An 18836-nucleotide genomic window follows, 5' to 3' on the forward strand; every position below is an offset into this window, starting at 1 on the left:
TAAAATTGGACACTACCATATTTGACTACTCAGCACTGTAATCCCACAATCCACTGAGCATCTAAAAGTATATGGAATTAAATTAATCTTCCACTTGTATGCATTTTGAATGCATGACAAGAAGTGACACAGAGCCCAAGAACAGCATGAATGCAAGCATCCCACAGGCATTTCACACTGTGAAGGTGCTCCACTGTCTCTTTCATAAACACGTTACAAAGAATTGACTGACATACTGATATTCCAGAGCATAACTACTTCCAATATGTCAGCCTCATCTTATTAGTTTATCTATGATTGTTCGAAAAAGTTGAATTTCTGAGTATGCTGTATATAATATTAATAATATCTATTTTTTCCTAGACTGGAGATGGGCCCGTACATTTGCAGGTAACTGAAGCCTGTTCTTCCAAGACTCCAAGTGTGCTTTATGACTTCTTGATTTGTGTGTTCATGAGCATGTGAAACCACAGTGGGGTCTGTGTAAGAGAAATGGAACATGTGCAGGCTGTAGATTTGTGCTGCATGTGTACTCCCTTTGTGGTCTGTGAAATCCTAATCCGTTATTACACATGCACCAGCATGTGTAGCACCCTGACGGATATAGCATTGTGCAGTTACTGCTAATGTCCAGCTGCTCTGTGGGTCTGAGACAGAATAAGAACATCTGCCTGAACAGCTGTTAAACAGATATTATTACAATGCAACCTCTCTGGAGGTCCTTGGGAGGTGTTTGGGAGAGAGTGAGAATATCAGTCTGGGATGTCATTGTATATGCATCAGCATGTGCAGCACTTCTAGGGATCAGTGACAGCTGGTAACACCCTACAAGATCTGGTATTACACAGGCGTCAGCATCAGAAACCCCTGTCAGTGTCTAGAGAGAGAAGAACCACCTAAATCACCTCATACAGCTCAGGGGGTTCGTGGGAGAAGGGAAATCTCTCCCTGATCTGGTATTTCACAGACATCAGTGTGCAGCCCCTATGTGTGCAGCTGACGTTGACCTTGAGGGGTGCTGTATTTAGAAATAGCATGGTTTTAAAAGCACCTGCTGCAGAATTCCTTGTATGTCCAGCAGTTTTCATGCAACAATAAAAATGTTGGCATAACACTGGCGATTAATGCTCCTGATGGAGATAATAAAGTAGTGTAGAGTTAATATCTCTGCTGCAAAGATTGTGAATATATCTGTGCAGTTCATAGAACTGTATTTTACTTAGATAGCTCAGTAGGTTACTGCTTTGGTCACAGTTGTTACTTGCATTTCCTTAGTTGCAATCTTAATAAAACACAGTTACCTAAGAACTGTCATCAAAAAGCTGCCTGCACACTGAGTGGTATAGACTCAAACAGTGTTTTCACCTAGTATCTCATTATTCTAATGTTGCTAAGTCAGGGTCAGTTTAGGTAGAAATACCTTCTTATTAGTAAAGCCTCCCCGACCACTGAAATATGTCCTAAATCCTGAGTTTGTGTTTCTTCAGACCAAACAATCTCAAACTCTCCCAAACATACTGACTACTGGATAACATGTGGTTCCTACACCTTGCAATCTTCATTGTCTTGTGCAGCACTTACTATAGTCTGATTTACACGTTTGATTCACTGTCTCTGTATGATGTGTGTGTGATGTAAAGTGCTCTGACACCCTACCGTGTTATCAGGAGTGCTATAAAACAAATGAAACACATGTGAAGGAGGGTCTATGGAGAGATGAGGGGCACTGTTGTACAGTGATATTGAAGGGATCCATGGAGAAGGTGGTCATGGGGGGGCACCAAAAAATATTGTCGCACCAGGCACCACTAACACTAAACTCGGCCCTGTGTGCTACATATGGTCGATAGGTAGGGCATTGTACATCTATCACAAATGTGAAATGGGCAGAAATTAAGGGGGTCATTATGAACCCCAGCGGTTCAGACCGTCATGCTGGCGGCGGCGGCAAAGACCGCCACCAGCACGGCGGTCTGAATCATCATATTATGCCACAGGCGGGCCACCGCCAGGCTACCGCCGCCAGGCAGCCTGGCAGGGGAGGAACTCATTATCCCTTGCAGCGCTGGATAATGATCCCTTTTTCCACCAGCCTTTCCCTGGAGCGTCCCTTCCTGAGGTGGAAGGGGTGCTCCAGGGCCCCCTGAGGGCCCCTACACTGGCCATGCACTTGGAAAGGGCAGTGCAGGGGCCCCCGTGCAGTGCCCCATCACGCAGGTCACTACCCAATTTATGGGCTGCTTCACCCACCGCACACCAACATTGGCGGCGGCTCCATTTGGAGCCGCTGTCAATGTTATAGCCCTTTTCCCTGCTGGACCGGTGGGCGGAAACACTGTTTCCACCTGCTGGCCCAGCAGGGATAGCATTGTATGGCCAGCGGGAGGGTAGTCGTGCTGGTGGTCTTCTGTCTTCAGCGCTGATCTTGGCGGTTTTTACTGCCGAGATCAAAATGAGGACCTAAGTGTCCGAGTGGTGAGCGATGAGGGACTCAGTCTTTGCTGATATCCAGAGAAAGGAGTAGAGATTATCCATGTGTTTATAAAAGCATCATAAATGTGAAAGCAAAAGCAAAGGAGACAATTGATCTGATGGTTCAAAAAAGAAATGTTGCCCCCCTACAGATCATCACCACTATGAGAGTTACCTTTCTGGTTGCCTTGACTAAGAGATAAAACAATCCCCTCTATCAAGAACTTAGGTGTTAAAATTGCTAACATCACTTCAAAAGAAGGTTAACACGATGGTACCAGGCATCTGGTGTTTCCCCAGGAGGCTGGACGGACGGAGGGCCACAGTTGTTACCAGGGTGGTGAATTTGTAGCAGTGCAGCAGTTTTAAAAACACTGCAGAGAGCCTTGTATATCCAACAGTTTTCAGGCAACAATAAAAGTGGTGTGATAACTCTGGTGATTAATGTACCTGCTGGAGAGAGATAGGGTTTTTGACTAGTGACAGTCTTGACTCATCTAAGGTAGAGCAGCAGGTTAATATGCCTGCTGCAAAGAATGTGTACTATGCATATTCCAGAATAGTATTTTATGCGCATAGCTCAATCAATCAATCAATTGATCAATCAGAGCATTTGTAAAGCGCACTACTCACCCGTGAGGGTCTCAAGGTGCTGATGGGAGGGGGGGGCTGCTACTGCTCAAACAACTATGTCTTAAGGTGTCTCCTGAAGGTAAGTAGGTCCTGTGTCTGTCGCAGGTGGGTGGTAAGAGTGTTCCACGTCTTGGCGTCGAGGTGGGAGAACGATCTGCCACCGGCAGTCATTCTGTGGATGCGTGGGAAGGTGGCGAGGGCAAGGTCACCAGAGCGAAGCTGTCGGGTCAGGGTATAGAAGGAGAGCCATCTGTTGAGGTATTCTGGTCTGGTTTTGTGCAGTGCTTTGTGAGCGTGGGTGAGGAGTTTGAACGTGATTCTCTTGTTGATGGGGAGCCAGTGTAGGTCTCTCAGGTGGGCTGTGATGTGGCAGTGGTGGGGGATGTCCAGGATGAGGCATGCAGAGGTGTTCTGTATGCGTTGCAGTCTTTTCTGGAGCTTGCCGTGGTTCCTGCGTAGAGGTCATTGCCGTAGTCCAGTTTGCTGCTCATGAGGGCTTGGGTGACCGTCCTTCTGGTTTCAGTGGGGATCCATTTGTAGATCTTCTGAAGCATGCGGAGGGTGTTGAAGCAGGAGGAAGAGATGGCATTGACTTGCTGGGTCATTGATAGTGATGAGCCCAGGATGAATCCCAGGTTGCATGCATGGTCAATGGGTGTCAGTGCGGTTCCCAGTGTGGCAAGCCACCAGGAGTCGTCCTATGCGGAGGGGGTGGAACCAAGGATGAGGACCTCAGTTTTGTTGGAATTCAGATTCAGAGAGCTGTTCTTCATCCGTTCGGTGATGACCTTCATTCCTTCAGAGGGATACTGTTTTTGTCCTAGAGATCCTTTTGTTACTGTGCAGTTCCTAAATTACAATCATATTCTAGCGCAGTGAGCTATGAACTGCCATCAAAGAGCTGCATGCAAACAGTTTAGAAAGTTATGTTTTTTCCCAGTCTTTCATCATCCTAATTTTGCTAAAAAGGGCTTGTTTTGGTAGAAATAAATTGTTATTAGTGAAGTCAACTCTAACCTCTGTGTTACGTTCTGAATCCTGAGTTTATGCTTTACCAGACTAAGCACTCTTAAAAAATGATTACCAGTATGGATGGCATGTGAATCCAGCATTTTCTTTACACTTATTTCCACACCTATGATTCATTATCTTCGCATGTGTGAATGATGTAAAGTGCTCCAATATCCTCAACACCCTATGCTGGTAAGAGAGGAGCTATGAAACGGGGGCCAGCTTCCCCTTCGGAAGTTGTGTCAGGTGGACCTGTGTAGATAGATCAGGCATTGGTCCTGGGGAACTGAAAACAGCACTATTTTCTTTATAGAACATGATGTATTAAAAAACAAAGTTTTCTGTTTTGGAGTTCAAACCCAGGCATGGTGGTCTTCTCTTTCTTTGAGGCCAACATCCCAGAGCTGGTAGCCAACAGTGACCTGCTTAATTATTATTCATTATGCAGGACACTCTGTGACCCCTAAGCATCCGCTTCACGTCTGCAGGCTTTATGACATGACCTATTGGCACATAGGTAGCATAACAAAATTAGATCCGGGTTGCAAAAATGTGTGAGCACAAATTGGGAGCCATATTTACAACCTGTTTCTTTCTACAATATTTGCATTTAGCACACCTAATCTGTGAGGTGTTATAGTGCTTTACATACAACTCAAAGGTTACTATCAAAGCAGTAAAGTACTTAACAATTAACACACATAATAAGAACAATGGTGGTTTTTATGACATTGGCGGTCAGGTGACTGCCACTCCGGTGATGGTTGTAGTACCGCCACCAGGCCGGTGTTAATGACCGCCAGATAATGACCAGTGCAGTGATCCCTCCCATAGACAGCCAATTTACCACCCTAACCGCCAGTGCGGTACAACTACTGAACACACGGTAGCCCCTTCAGGCAGGCGGAATACAAGGATCCGCCCACCATATTATGACATAGCAGTGTCTGTGTCATAATCTGGCAGAAGGATGTTCGCCTTTGCAGCGGTATGTTGGCAGCAGTCAACATGGCGGTATTCAATATTTACCACCAATGTCATAATGAGGGCCTATGCATTCTTTTTTGCTCCTCCAGTGAAGTGCACGACTTTAGTGTACTGGAGTACATCTAAACAATCCCTCTCCTATAAGAGGGTGCAACCACCAATAAAGCACTAGGAAGATTGATGGATTTTGGAAGTATTGTGATGTGGCTTGGGTATAGGCCATTACAGAGGAGGGTGCCACCACCCCCTTCATAAGGGTATTGGAAGACTGTTGGCTGGTGGAAGTATTGTGATGCAGCATGGGCACAGACCTTTTCACCTATGTCCCTGGTGGAAGTGGATAACGTTTCTCTTAGTAAAAGATCTTCATACCCCAAAACTTGGGGTTATTTACTGTATTCACTTCCTCTGAATGTGCATTGGGCATGGTTGTCATATATGTGGTGTGTTGAAACCTATGTGGGAGGTAACACTTATTAAGATACAATATTGGTGGCACTAGAGGAAGGTTCCCTAGACCAAGGTAATAGCTTCCTGACTTTCCTCATTCTTGTAACAGAATCTGATGCCAGCACATCAAAGACCCTAAAATTGTCTACCTGGCATGGTAATTCCACACCAGACCAGGTGCCATATTTATACTTTTTGACGCAAAACTGCGCTATCGCAGTTTTGCGCCAAGAAAATTAGCGCCGGCTAACGCCATTCTGAAGCGCCATGCGGGCGCCGTATTTATTGAATGGCGTTAGCCGGCGCTAGCAGACCGGCGCTGCCTGGTGTGCGTGGAAAAAAAACACGTACACCAGGCAGCGCCGGCGTTGGGGAAAATGGCGTATGGGCGTCTTCAAATGGGGCAAGTCAGGTAGTGGCAAAAAAATCGCCTCCACCCGATTTGCGCCATTTTTAACGACGCCCAGACGCCATTTACATGACTCCTGTCTTAGTAAAGACAGGAGTCATGCCCCCTTGCCCAATGGCCATGCCCAGGGGACTTATGTCCCCTGGGCATGGTCATTGGGCATTGTGGCATGTAGGGGGGCACAAATCAGGCCCCCCTATGCCAAAAGAAAATTATTTTAAAAAAAAAATTATACTTACCTGAACTTACCTTTTCTTCCCTGGGATGGGTCCCTCCATCCTTGGGTGTCCTCCTGGGGTGGGCAAGGGTGGCAGGGGGGGTCCCTGGGGGCATGGGAGGGCAGCTGTGGGCTCATTTTGAGCCCACAGGTCCCTTAACGCCTGCCCTGACCAGGCGTTAAAAAGAGGCGCAAATGCGGGGTTTTTTGCCCCGCCCACTCCCGGGCGTGATTTTTGCCCGGGAGTATAAATACGACGCATTTGCGTCGCAGTCATTTTTTTAGACGGGAACGCCTACCTTGAATCTCATTAACGCAAGGAAGGCGTTCACGCAAAAAAATGCCACTCATTCCTCATACTTTGGTGCTAGACGCGTCTAACGCCAAAGTATAAATATGGAGTTAGTTTTGCGTCGAATTTGCGTCGAAAAAAACGACGCAAATTTGGCGCAAACGGAGTATAAATATGCCCCCAGATTTCTTGTGCCCGTGTGCTTGGAACCCTGTGTGCTTTGTGTAGATATAAATCCTGTTCTGCCAAGCAACATTTCCTTTGTTGTTGAGATGTGGCAAGAGAAGTTCAGTCCACTTCTTCCTTTTGTTGTGCCTGGAAAAGTGACAACAAAATGTTTCTGGCTCTCGTTGGAAGATAGATCTCAATTTATGAGTGGCACACAATTTTAAATGAACATTGGCTTCTGCCAATGCTCACTATTTCACATATATGCTCACCCTAAGGAGCCAGTGTTTGTTACAGTTGTTGACTAGAGTTGAAACAAAGATGACAGTTTGTGCCAGGGTGAGGACTTTGCTGCTGATCCATTGGGGGTGGCATCAAACCTTTTGACGTGAGGAAATGCCAAGAAGATAAACAGTCCAGATGACAATAATTAGATACTTCCCCAAAAAACACTGCATCATAGAAAGAGGCCATGTAGCATGTTGGAGAGCTCAAGATAACTGCCCCTGACTTGTCAATCAATCAAAAAAATGTATATAGTGCGCTACTCACCCGTAAGGGTCTCAAGGCGCCTGGTGGGGGAGGAGGGGCAGGAGGGTCACTGTTCGAACAGCCATGTTTTGAGGTATTTTCTGACAAGCAGGAGGTCTTTGGTTTTGCAGAGGTGGGTGGGGAGGGAGTTCCAGGTTTTGGGGGCGAGGTAGGAGAAGGACCTGCCTCCTGTGGTGGTGCGCTGGATGCGGTTGACTGTGGCTAGGGCGAGGTTGGCTGATCGGAGGTTGCGAGTGGGAGTGTGAAAGTTCACTCTTTCGTTGAGGTATGTCGGGCCAGTGTTGTGGAGGGATTTGTGTGCGTGGATGAGGATCTTGAATATGATTCTCTTGTTTATGGGGAGCCAGTGAAGGGTTTTGAGGTGTGGTGAGATTCTTTCATGGCGGGGGAGGCCAAGGACGAGGCGCGCGGCTGTGTTCTGGATTCTCTGGAGTTTGCGTGTGAGTTTGAGTGTGGTGCCGGCACAGAGGGCGTTACCGTAGTCTAGTCTGCTGCTGATGAGTGCATGGGTGACTGTCTTCCTGGTCTCTGGGGGAATCCATTTGAAGGATTTTTTTAGAGTGCGGAGTGTGAGGCAGCAGGAGGAGATAAGAGCATTGATTTGCTGTGTCATGGAGAGGGAGGGGTCCAGGATGATGCAGAGGTTGCATGCGTGGTTTGCGGGGGTGGGTGCGGGTTCTAGGGCGGTGGGCCACCAGGAGTCGTCCCATATGGTTTTGTTGGGGCCGAAGATGATGATCTCGGTTTTGTTGGAATTAAGCTTGAGGTGGTTAGTTGTCATCCAGTTGGCGGTGTTGAGGACAGCTGCGTGTACGTTGGTTTTGGCGGTGGTGGGGTTGCGGGTGAGGGAGAGGATGAGTTGGGTGTCATTTGCGTAGGAGAGGATAGTGATTCCGTGTGATCAGAGGAGGTTGGCTAGGGGGATCATGTAAATGTTGAAGAGTGTGGGGCTGAGAGAGGACCCTTGGGGGACTCCGCAGATGATCTTGGCGGTGGTGGAGTGGAAAGGTGGGAGGCGGACTCTCTGGGTCCGGTCAGTGAGGAAGGAGGTGAGCCAGTCTAAGGCTTTGTGCGAATTCCTATGTTGTGGAGGCGTGTGTGGAGTGTGTGGTGGCAGACAGTGTCAAAGGCTGCGGAGAGGTCTAGAAGGATGAGTGCGACGGTCTCGCCTTTGTCGACTTTGGTCCTAATGTCGTCAGTACATGCGATGAGGGCGGTTTCCATGCTGTGGTTCTTGCGGAACCCGGATTGGGAGGGGTCAAGAGTGTTGTTTTCTTAGAGGTGGTGGGATAGGTGGGTGTTGACTAGTTTTTCGGCAACCTTGGCGGGGAAGGGGAGGAGGGAGATGGGGCGATAGTTGGAGAGGATCTCTGGGTCGGCTTTGTTTTTTTTTAGGAGAGCGGTGATTTCCGCTTTCTTCCAGGGGTCTGGGTCGGTGGTGTCGTCGAAGGAGGAGTGGATGAATTCGCAGAGTATGGGGGCGATGGTTGGGCTGCCTTTGTTGTAGATGCGCTGTGTGCAGGGGTCGGAGGAGGATCCAGAGCGGATGGAGTTCATGTTTTTTTTTGGTTTCTTCGTGTGTGGTGGGGGCCCAGGTAGTGAGTGTGGTGGGGGGATCATGAGTGGGGGTTGAGTTGGGTGAGTGAGGGGTGTGTGCGGTAGGTGTGTGTGGTATGAAGCTGTTGTGGATGTCCAGGATTTTGTGGTGGAAGTGGTTGGAGAGTGCGTCACATAGGGGCTGTGTGTGTGAAGGGTCTATGTTGCTGTCTTTGGGTTTGGCTAGTTCATTAATCATGGTGAAGAGTTCTTTGCTGTTTTGAGAGTTGTTGTCAAGGCGTGTCTTGTAGTGGTCTCTTTTGGCGGTGCCTATGAGTTGGTGATGGGTGTGAATGGTGGCTTTGAGGGTGGAGAAGTTGGTTGTGGAGGGTTCTTGTCGCCATATTTTCTCTGCTTGGCGGCATTTGTGCTTGGAGTCTTGGAGTTCGGGGGTGAACCATGGGGCGTTCTTGATGTTGCGGGTGCCGATGTGTTTTCTGAGGGGGGCTAGTGTGTCTGCGCAGGTGGTGATCCATTTTGAGAGGTTGTGGGCTCCTGCGTTGGGGTCGTTGGTGTGGAGGGGGAGTTGTGAGCCAGTTGGGAGTTCAGGCGTTCTGTGGGGATGTTGTCCCACATGCGGTAGGGTGTGGTGTATTTAAGGTGGTGTGTGGGGGGTTTGGCGAAGGAGAAGTGGACGCAGTGGTGGTCAGTCCAGAGGAGTTTGGTGGTGTGGGTGTAGGCCATGTGTTGGCTTGAGGTGAAAATTGCATCGAGCGTGTGTTCTGCTGAGTCGGTGGGTGCGGTGACTAGTTGTTTGAGCCCGAGGTTGGTGAGGTTGTCTATGAGGGATGATGAGTTGTGGTCTTGTAGGTTCTCCAAGTGAAAGTTGAAATCACCGAGGAGGATGTAGTCTGTGGAGGTGAGGGCATGCGAGCTGATGGTGTCGGCGATGGTGTTGCAGAAGGTGGAGCATGGTCCTGGTGGTCTGTAGATTAGTGTACCTCTGAGGGTGGAGTTGTAATGTGGATTAGGAAGTGCATGTGTTCTGTGTTGTCAGTAGTGTTGTGGGAGCTGGTGGTGACTTTGATGGTATCCCTGTGTAGGATGGCAATGCCACCCCCTGGTCTGTTGAGGCGGTCTTTGCGTTGGAGTTTGTATCCCTTGGTGGCGGCGATGGCTATGCCGGGTTCCGAGGAGGGGTTGGTCCAGGTTTCCGTGAGGAAGGCGATGTCGGGTGAGTGTGATGTGATGAGGTCCCAGAGTTCTATGGCATGTTTGTGAAGGGAGCAGGTGTTGAGGAGCAGGCAGTTGAGGCGGTTGTGATGGGTGGCGTTGGTGTTGTGCATGAGGGTGTTGTTGCAGGGTGTGTTCTGGTTGTGGGGTGGTGTGCTGCGGGGCTGGTTGGTGGGGGTGGGGGCAGAGCTGGTGTGTGTTACGTTGGGGGTGTTGTGTGTGTAGTCGGGTGGGTCGCTGTGGTTGGTGTGTGGTGTGAGGGAGGAGGAGCAGGAAAAATGACAGGTGTGGCAGGTAGAGGGGCCATGAGTGTGTGTGGGGCTGGAAAGGGTGCAGGTGGGGTGAGGGCCTGGGTTGAGTGAGGGGAGGATGAGGGGGGAGTAGGCTTGTCTGCGAGGGCCAGGGGGCTGGCGCTGGGCGCAAACTTGATGCGGACGGGTGCAGACAGGCTTGCCTTTGGCGTGCCAGTTGCGCGGCCGCGGCGCAGATAAAGGGGGGAAGGAGGGAGTGGCAGCTGGGAGGAGGGATTGCTGGACGAATGGGAAGGCTGGGGTGTGGGGCCACAGGGGAAGGCAGCGGCGGGAAAAAAGAAAGAAACGGAGGAGAGGTGGAGGAGGGAGGTGGGAGGGGCCGCAGGGGACGCAGCGGCTGGGGAAGTGGAATGGAGCAGGGAGAGACAAAGGGAACAGAACGGTGAGGTGGAGGAGGGAGGCAGGAGGGGCCGCAGGTGACACAGCAGCTGGGGAAGTGGAATGGAGCAGGGAGAGACAAAGGGAACGGAACGGTGAGGTGGAGGAGGGAGGCGGGAGGGGCCGCAGGGGATGCAGCAGCTGGGGAAGTGGAATGGAGCAGGGAGAGACAAAGGGAACAGAACTGTCAGGTGGAGGAGGGAAGCGGGAGGGGCCGCAGGGTACGCAGCGGCTGGGGAAGTGGAATGGAGCAGGGAGAGACAAGGGAACGGAACGGTGACGTGGTGGCGCTGGGCGGCGGAGTGGGGAGCGACCTGCCTGCTAATGCAGGGTCAAGGGTTGTACGCAGGTTCTTCTTGATTATCCATTGGGCTGCCCTTTGTCTGACATCAGCCACTAGGCCAAGGAAGAGGAAAGCACTGCCAATAAATTAGGACTGTGTTTCAGTTAATTTTTTTATGTCCACTATGCTACTTCAGACAGGGATCACTTATATGCAACCAAATGCAAAACAAATACGGTTAGTTGGAGGGACATGTTATACCTTTCGAACTACTGTAGCCATCTGCTAGTTTGAATTGATGCCACTAACACTCCTTTGGGAACCACAAGATCCCTGATGTGCTTGTCATGAGGGTGTCCCGGCCTGGCCAAGCAGAACCTAAGACTATTTAAACCATCGTTCTGCAATATTTCAGTGCCATGTGACCACAAGCTTAAATGTTGTAATCACTGGTGCATCTGATTGGTGCTCCCGGAAATCTGGGTGCCACTGGCCTAAGTCCTTTTTTTCTAAACATTGTTTGATGTTTTAAGTAAATCAACAAACAAATAGCAACACAAAATGTTGATACATGGAATTGTTAGGGGCTTAAGGAGCACAGCAGCAATAATGACAGCGGTGATGTCAAAGGACATCTTTTGGGTATTATTGATATAGGAGGATGAGATCAAAGTTTGGTATAAGATTGTTTATTGTAATGAACAGCTGAGATTAACATTCTTCTGAGAAAAATAGAAAAGTACACTCTATCCAGAGACATGTTCAACACAAAAAATAGAGATAGAGATAGCAAAAAGAAAGTGGAAAGGTGCTACGAGAGAGGGAAAAATATGAGAAGAGGAGAGGGAGCCATGTGAACTAGTTGGTGGACCGACACAATTGAGGCAGAATGTGAGTTTTATGTAGGTGTAGCAGGAATGAAGGATTCCCTTAGGGTTGTTGCAAGTTGTGAATGAAGATGTCTAGTGTTTCTTATACATTGTGGTGGCACAGGGGTGACACTGTAATGCAATTGGGTTATATGTGTGCTTCTAAGATAAGTAACCCATGCCCACCATGTTTGATAAGAGACATTTTTAAAGGAAGTCCAGTTAATCAGTATCACCATAAGAGCAATAGTGAGCAGCAGTTCACGTAGAGTGAGATCTGAATATGGGAGCATGATAGATGGCATAACTGAGTGCGGCCCAAGTATTACCATTGGGAAGTTCAATGAGATGAAGGTTTTGAAAATTTTGTTCAGTTGAGAAGTGATGTCCACCCAAAAAGGATAGGCAGGAGCATGAGAAGAACATATGTTCAAGATCACCAGTTAATGATTTATAAGACCAGCAAGTGTCAGATTCTATGAGTATTAGTTTAAAGAGTTTAGAACGAGTCCAATTAAGGAAGTGAGATACAAAGAACTTCAGCCCTCATTATGACATTGGCAGTAAATTCCACTTACCGCCATGCTGACTGCCGCCAACATACCACCCCCGCCGTGGATATTCGTTCACCATATTATGACACACACACACCAATCCGTCACTATACAGCCACAGACACAAGTCTGCCAACCAAAGGTCAGTGATAAACTGGCGGTACCAAAACCCACACCATTACGCCAACAGAACAACACCCACCACCCTATGACCCACAAATCACCACGGCGGACATTCAACCGCAGTAAACCATTGGCGGTACATACTGCCACGCTCAAAATACATACACTCAAACAAAACAATACCACATTGGATAGTTCAAACTACACCCACATAACACCCATACACACTCCACACCCACACACCTACACCACTTTAAAACACACACACACATTACCCACAACCCTTTATGACTACAAACCATTGGCACCAGAGAGAGACAGCAAGACCACTCACACAACCAGAGCCACATACCACCATCACCTATACACCACACACGCACCTTACAACACACACCCCAAAACATCACCCTGCACACCCTCACACACACCACTCACTACACCCAATGCACCACAATGACACCCCGGATTCTCTGAGGAGGAGCTAAGGTTCATGGTGGATGAAATCATCCAGGGAGAGCCATAGCTATTTGGAGCACAGGTGCAGCAGATATCCATTGCTAGGAAGATGGAGCTATGGCGGAGGATCGTGGACAGGAGCAACGCCTTGAGATAGTACCCAAGAACCAGGGATGACATCAGGAAGAGGTGGAACGACCTACGGGGCAAGGTACGTTCCATTGCTGCAAGGCACCAGCTCGCAGTACAGATAACTGGTGGTGGACCCCCACCTCCTCCCCCACAACTAACAACATGGAAGGAGCAAGTCTTGGCAATCATGCATCCTGAGGGCCTGGCAGGAGTAGCAGGAGGATTGGACTCTGGTAAGTCAACTCTCTATTTCTATCACCCCCCTACCTGCATGCGATCACATTCCCCCACCCTCACTCCCATCACTCCACCACTACCCATACACCCCACCATCACATCTCACTTATCCCAATGCCAAGCCCTGCATGCACCACCAATGGATGGACACCACTCACACCCCTGCATGGACACCAATCACTAAAGCATGCACACTGGAGAATCACCTAGCCCACCACATAACAACTCATACAAGGAAAACCTGCCAGGGCAATAACAACCGTAGAGGGCAACCCACCCATGCACAATATGTCACACACAGAAATAATAACACTGCATATACTGCATGGACTCTACACTGGACTTTCCTCCATCATCACCCCAGCCCATTGCACTACCCCCTTTTCTTCATAGCACTTAAATAAACACCCTTTGAAAAAATACAAGTATGGAGTATGTCAAATGATTTAAGTATGTATTCGTTTAACAAGGTTTAAACATTGCAAATCAACTGTACAGTAATGTATAAATAGGAAAGACCCGCAGTTGGCTGCAGTGAACACACCAGGAGTGATAGTGGGGCACCAATATCTGCAAAAAGAGTTGCCAAAGGGTATATTGAGTGGGCATAGAAGTGGTAATTCACAGCCTACCAGTGACAATGTCAAACACAAAACTGTCAATGAAATGTGAAGTAACACTCTCTTACCTGTGTGTCATTGGAAGTATTGATGTATCACTGCAGTTCGGTTGTCCTTATCCTCATCCTCTGCCTCTTCATCTTCACTGTCCACAGAGTCCACTGCTGCCACACGGACATCTCCAGCCTCCTCCTCTTGCAGAAAAGGCACATGGGGTCTCAAGGCAAGGTTGTGCAACATGCAGAATGCCACGATTATCTGGCAGACCTTCTTGGGTGAGTAGCACAGGGATCCACCTGTCAGATGGAAGCACCAAAACCAGGCCTTCAGAAGGCCGAAGGTACCTTCTATTATCCTTCTTGTTCGCCCATGTGCCTCATTGTAACGTTCCTCTGCCCTTGTCCTGGAATTCCTCACAGGGGTCAGTAGCCATGAGAGGTTGAGGTAACCAGTCACCTGCAAATTTCGAGGGACAACTTCTAGCCACACACTATGCCGTATGGCCCACACCACACCCATACACCAACAGCTGCTTGGTGGGAACCAGGGCTCACCTATTAGCCACACCCTGTGCCTCTGGAGTTGGGCTATCACATTTGCGATGCTGCTATTCCTCCGGATTAATGCATCATGCACCGAGCCTAGATAGTTAGCATTGACATGGGAGATGTACTGGTCCGCGAAACATCTGCACATCTGCACATTCATTGAGTGAAAACTTTTACAATTTCTGAAGACCTGTTCATTCTGGCAGGGGGGGAACAAAGGCAATATGTGTTCCATCAATCACCCTAATGATGTTGGGGATATGTCCCATTGCATAGAAGTCAGCCTTCATTGTGGCCAAATCCTCCACTTCAGGGAGAACAATGTAGCTGCACATGTGTTTAATCAAGGCAGACAACACTCTGGTCAGCACTATTGAGAACACTGGCTGTGACATTCCTGCTGCTAAGCCCACTGCCACTTGGAAAGAACCAGTTGCCAAGAAATGGAGCACTGATAGGACTTGCACAAGAGGGGGGATCCCAGTGAGGTGACGGATATCAGATATCAGGTCAGGATCCAATTGGGCACACAGCTCTGTGATTGTGGCCCTGTCAAGTCTGTAGGTGAGTATAATGTGCCTGTCCTCCATTGTTGCCAAGTCCACCAGGGGTCTGTACACAGAGGGATGTCTCCATCTCCTATTCATCCACAGCGGTTGCAATGTATGGGGCAAAAGAGTGAGGAGCCCATAATAAAATATACATTGTAGCCACAACAGTTCAATCTATGATGTGATTTATTAATATATTAGTGGCGTATGTCTTGAATGTATAATTTTGATCTGTGACGCAGTTAGGATCCATGGTCTACCCCCCTTGAAATGGCGTCTACCTGTCCTATATGGAGGGACAGGTGGAAGTGAGGTAATTCCACTGACGTTGCGCACCGTTGTGGGACGCGGTCGGGAACCGCCATGCAACTCCTCATTGGTTATAATTGTCCTATGGGTTACAGTGGCCAATGGTGATGTACGCCGGCGGAGACAGTCTGCATTGCCGAGTAAGTCACTGCCATTGGCTCACTTGCTACCTGACCTTCAACAGGAAAGGACCTACACTGCATGTGCTACTGTGACCTGTGTCTGGAACATACCATGGTCCGTGTGACTGGGGAAATGGCCCCTGCTTTCACCTCTGCAGAGTTGGAATGACTGGCGGATGGGGTCCTACCCCAGTACGGACTGCTGTATGAGCACGATGCATGGGGCATGAATGCATGGAGTGGTGTGTCTGAAGGCCTCATGTAGGGGGGTTTGGTGGATGGGCCCTGGGAAGCGTGCAGCATGTATGCTGGGCCATGTCTGTGCGTAAGAAGTTGGGAGGGCTATGGTGGGCCATGAGTGTAACAGGCAGGACGGTCTAACTATTACCTTTCCCTGTGTATATTTCCTCTGCAAGTCAGTGCCCATCAAACAAAGGGTAGATGGTGTGCCATCGCCAAGGACGTGCGGACCCTGGGGGTCTATGGCAGGCAAAGCACCCACTGTCGGAAATGGTGGGATGACCTGAGACGCTGGGCATGGAAGACGGCGGAGGCCCAGCCGGGGATGGCCTCCCAACGAGGAAGAGGTGCCCGTCGAACCCTGACTCCCCTGATGGCCCACATACTGGCGGTGGCCTATCCGGAGCTGGATGGGCACTTGGGAGAATCACAGCAGCAACAAGGAGGTGAGTTCAGTGCCCATCATTACTACTTGCGTCTGGTGGGTGGTATCTGGGTGGGGGATGTGCCTATGGGTGTCCCTAGGCCAGGGCTGACATTGCAGTGTAGGTCCCTTGTTGGGCAAGGTTCTGATGTGATAGTCCTCCAGCCTAGCTAGTATGCATCCACTACTGGGCAGGGGTGTGAGGGTCCCAGGTATGCTGCAGTGAGCGGTATGTGTCCCTCCCCATGCCCTGGTGACTAGCATTGTTAGTGCCATGCATAGTGTGCAGGGCTGTTCCCTGTGTGTGAGGGTGCTGTGTACGCCAACGGTAGTGTTGGTGCAGCTATTGACCAAGTGTATCCTTTGTCTCTCTCCCCCATTTTCTTGTTTTGTCATCCTGTCCTTATGTGCATTAGCATCATCTGGTGGAGGAGCAGAGGCACCGGTGACGGAAGGAGCTGCATCCCACAGGACCCAGGAGGCAGAGTCCACTGACAGTGAGGGCACCAGTGGGACGGAGGGCAAGGGGAGCACCACAGTGGAGACTGGAGGGGACAGTTTGGACATGGATACCTCCTCCGATAGAAGCTCCCTGGTGATGGCGGACACCTCTGTGCCCACCCCGTCTACAGGTGTAGTCGCCACTCCCGTACTAGCACTGCCCTCCCAGCAGCCACTCAGCGAGTAGCCTGTGCCCGCTCATCTAGGAGGGTGGCCATCTCCTTCGACCCAGGCACTTCAGGCCCTGCCCCAGTTAGGCCTGCTGCCCTGAGTGAGGAGGCTATTGACCTCCTGCGATCCATCTCTGTTGGGCAGTCAACCATTGTGAATGCCATCCAGGGGCTGTCAACCCAAATGCAACAGTCCAATGCATTTCTGGAGGGCATTCACACTGGCTTGGCCCTGTGGCCCACAAACATTGAGAACTGGGCGGTGTCCCTTGATTTGTACATATGTATATACTTTCAGATTGGATGCACGTATTACTACTTTATTTATCTTATTACGCTCACTTTTATCTATTCGTGTTGTCCTTGAACTTTTCCAGAGGGGTACGGGGTGTATATGTTATGTTACTGCATCTGCTTGTGTGTATGGTGGTAGGGGTGGGGGTGTTGCGTGTTGCATGTGTCACTTTCTTTTTTTCTCCCCCCCTCCAATGTGTGCTAGGCGGCTGTACTCACCGTCATCGTCTTCACCGCCATTGGTGTTCGTGGTGGAGCAGGACGTAGAACAGCATTGGGAATATATGCAGTTCAGGCTCCATGGTGGCGTGGTTCTTCCCTGAGTCTCCACTGGTGAGTAGTTTCCCTTCTGTGCAGTGTTTCCGCCAGGCTTTTGATGTCGTTGGTGTCGCATAGGCTCTCATTATACTAATGAGACTACTGGATTTTGAGCGGCAAGATCGTTCACCATGTGGGGGACTAAGTCTAACCCACGATGGTTGACACTTGTCACTCCAAATCCGGGTTTTGCTCCGGCTAACTAGCACTGCCTCATCTCGGCCTAGTGGTAGAGACAATTGGGCAGCCGAGCGCATGACATCTTAGTACTTCTCAGGGAAGTCGTGGTCACTAAGGTCACAACTGGTTCTCTCATACACAGTACGGTCTCATATATACATGACAAAGGCAGTTTAAGTTTTAAAGATTGGCTTAATAAAACGACTGCATTTTGGATAGCAAAGCGTGAGCTGCAATAACCAGAACTATACAACACAGTAAAATTGAAATAGTAACGATGAGAGTGAAGCACAAGAATAAGGCGATCATAGTGCCGCTAGATTATTTTCTCTCTAAGTTATATTTCAAGCACAGCGTGTTAAGCTCTAAGCCTGTCTTTCAGGATCCCCCGGGAGGACATCAACCCTCATACCTGAGCAAAGGCCTGTAATCTGCATGAGCATCTGCAACGTGGCATTCAGCATCTAGTTGTCGGTCCCTGGCTGGAATCTCCCTCTTGACGTATACTAGGACTAGGAAGTATTTTTATAACTAACACGCAGATGTTCTAAGAAAATGTCCCTACGTAAGGATGTGTATTTTCTACGAATACTGGAGACTAAACCTCTACCACGTTTACCGGCAAAGTACCAGACTGTAGCCTTGACTGAAGCACAGGGCAATCAAGAATGCATTATTTGAGAACACAGTGCTGCACTAAGCTAAACAGTGTGATAGAAGAAACAAAAACAAGACCGTACAAACTGGTTATTGTAAAATAACAGTGTGAATCTGAATAAAATATATCTAGGGCAAAGTGCACAGCGGCCTAGTGTATTAAACTAACGTGCATGAAGCTATATTAAAAATAGCTGCACTACATTGGTACCGCCCCGGAAAAGGTGGCGGATTGGGTTGTCTTAATACGGTGGGGGGAACATTGACTTCCGCCTGGCTGTAGCCGGCTACCGCTGTGGTGCCTGTTGATTCCGCCCTGGCGGTCGGTGTGTTAAAGTGGCTGTCTGTCTGAGCTCTTTCCGCCATGGTCATATTTTGGCGCCATTTACCGCCAGCTTGTTGGTGGTATTACTGCCACTTCATCACAGACCGCCAGCGTTGTAATGAGGGCCGTCATTTGTATCAGTGAAGGGATTAGTTTCTTTTGAAGCAGTCAAGGGCAGTTGGACCAGTTTTCCGCAGCAAGCGGTGATGAACCTCTAGTGTAGAGGTATGAAAAACATTTGGTTTATAGAACGGGTCACCATTTGTGGTGGATT

At 49.2% G+C, this 18836-nt stretch overlaps 1 protein-coding gene across 1 annotated transcript in view; it reads left to right on the forward strand.

The window, feature by feature from the left end:
* Positions 1–18836, forward strand: part of LOC138299193 (butyrophilin subfamily 3 member A1-like) — a 798776-nt gene that overhangs the window by 648811 nt on the left and 131129 nt on the right. Inside the window, exon 33 of the mRNA XM_069237291.1 lies at positions 364–390. Coding sequence (XP_069093392.1) covers positions 364–390 — 27 coding nt within the window. The remainder of the gene's footprint in view (positions 1–363; positions 391–18836) is intronic.

This window comes from Pleurodeles waltl, chromosome 6, assembly GCF_031143425.1.
Source record: "Pleurodeles waltl isolate 20211129_DDA chromosome 6, aPleWal1.hap1.20221129, whole genome shotgun sequence".
In the NCBI taxonomy this organism is placed as follows: Eukaryota; Metazoa; Chordata; class Amphibia; order Caudata; family Salamandridae; genus Pleurodeles; species Pleurodeles waltl.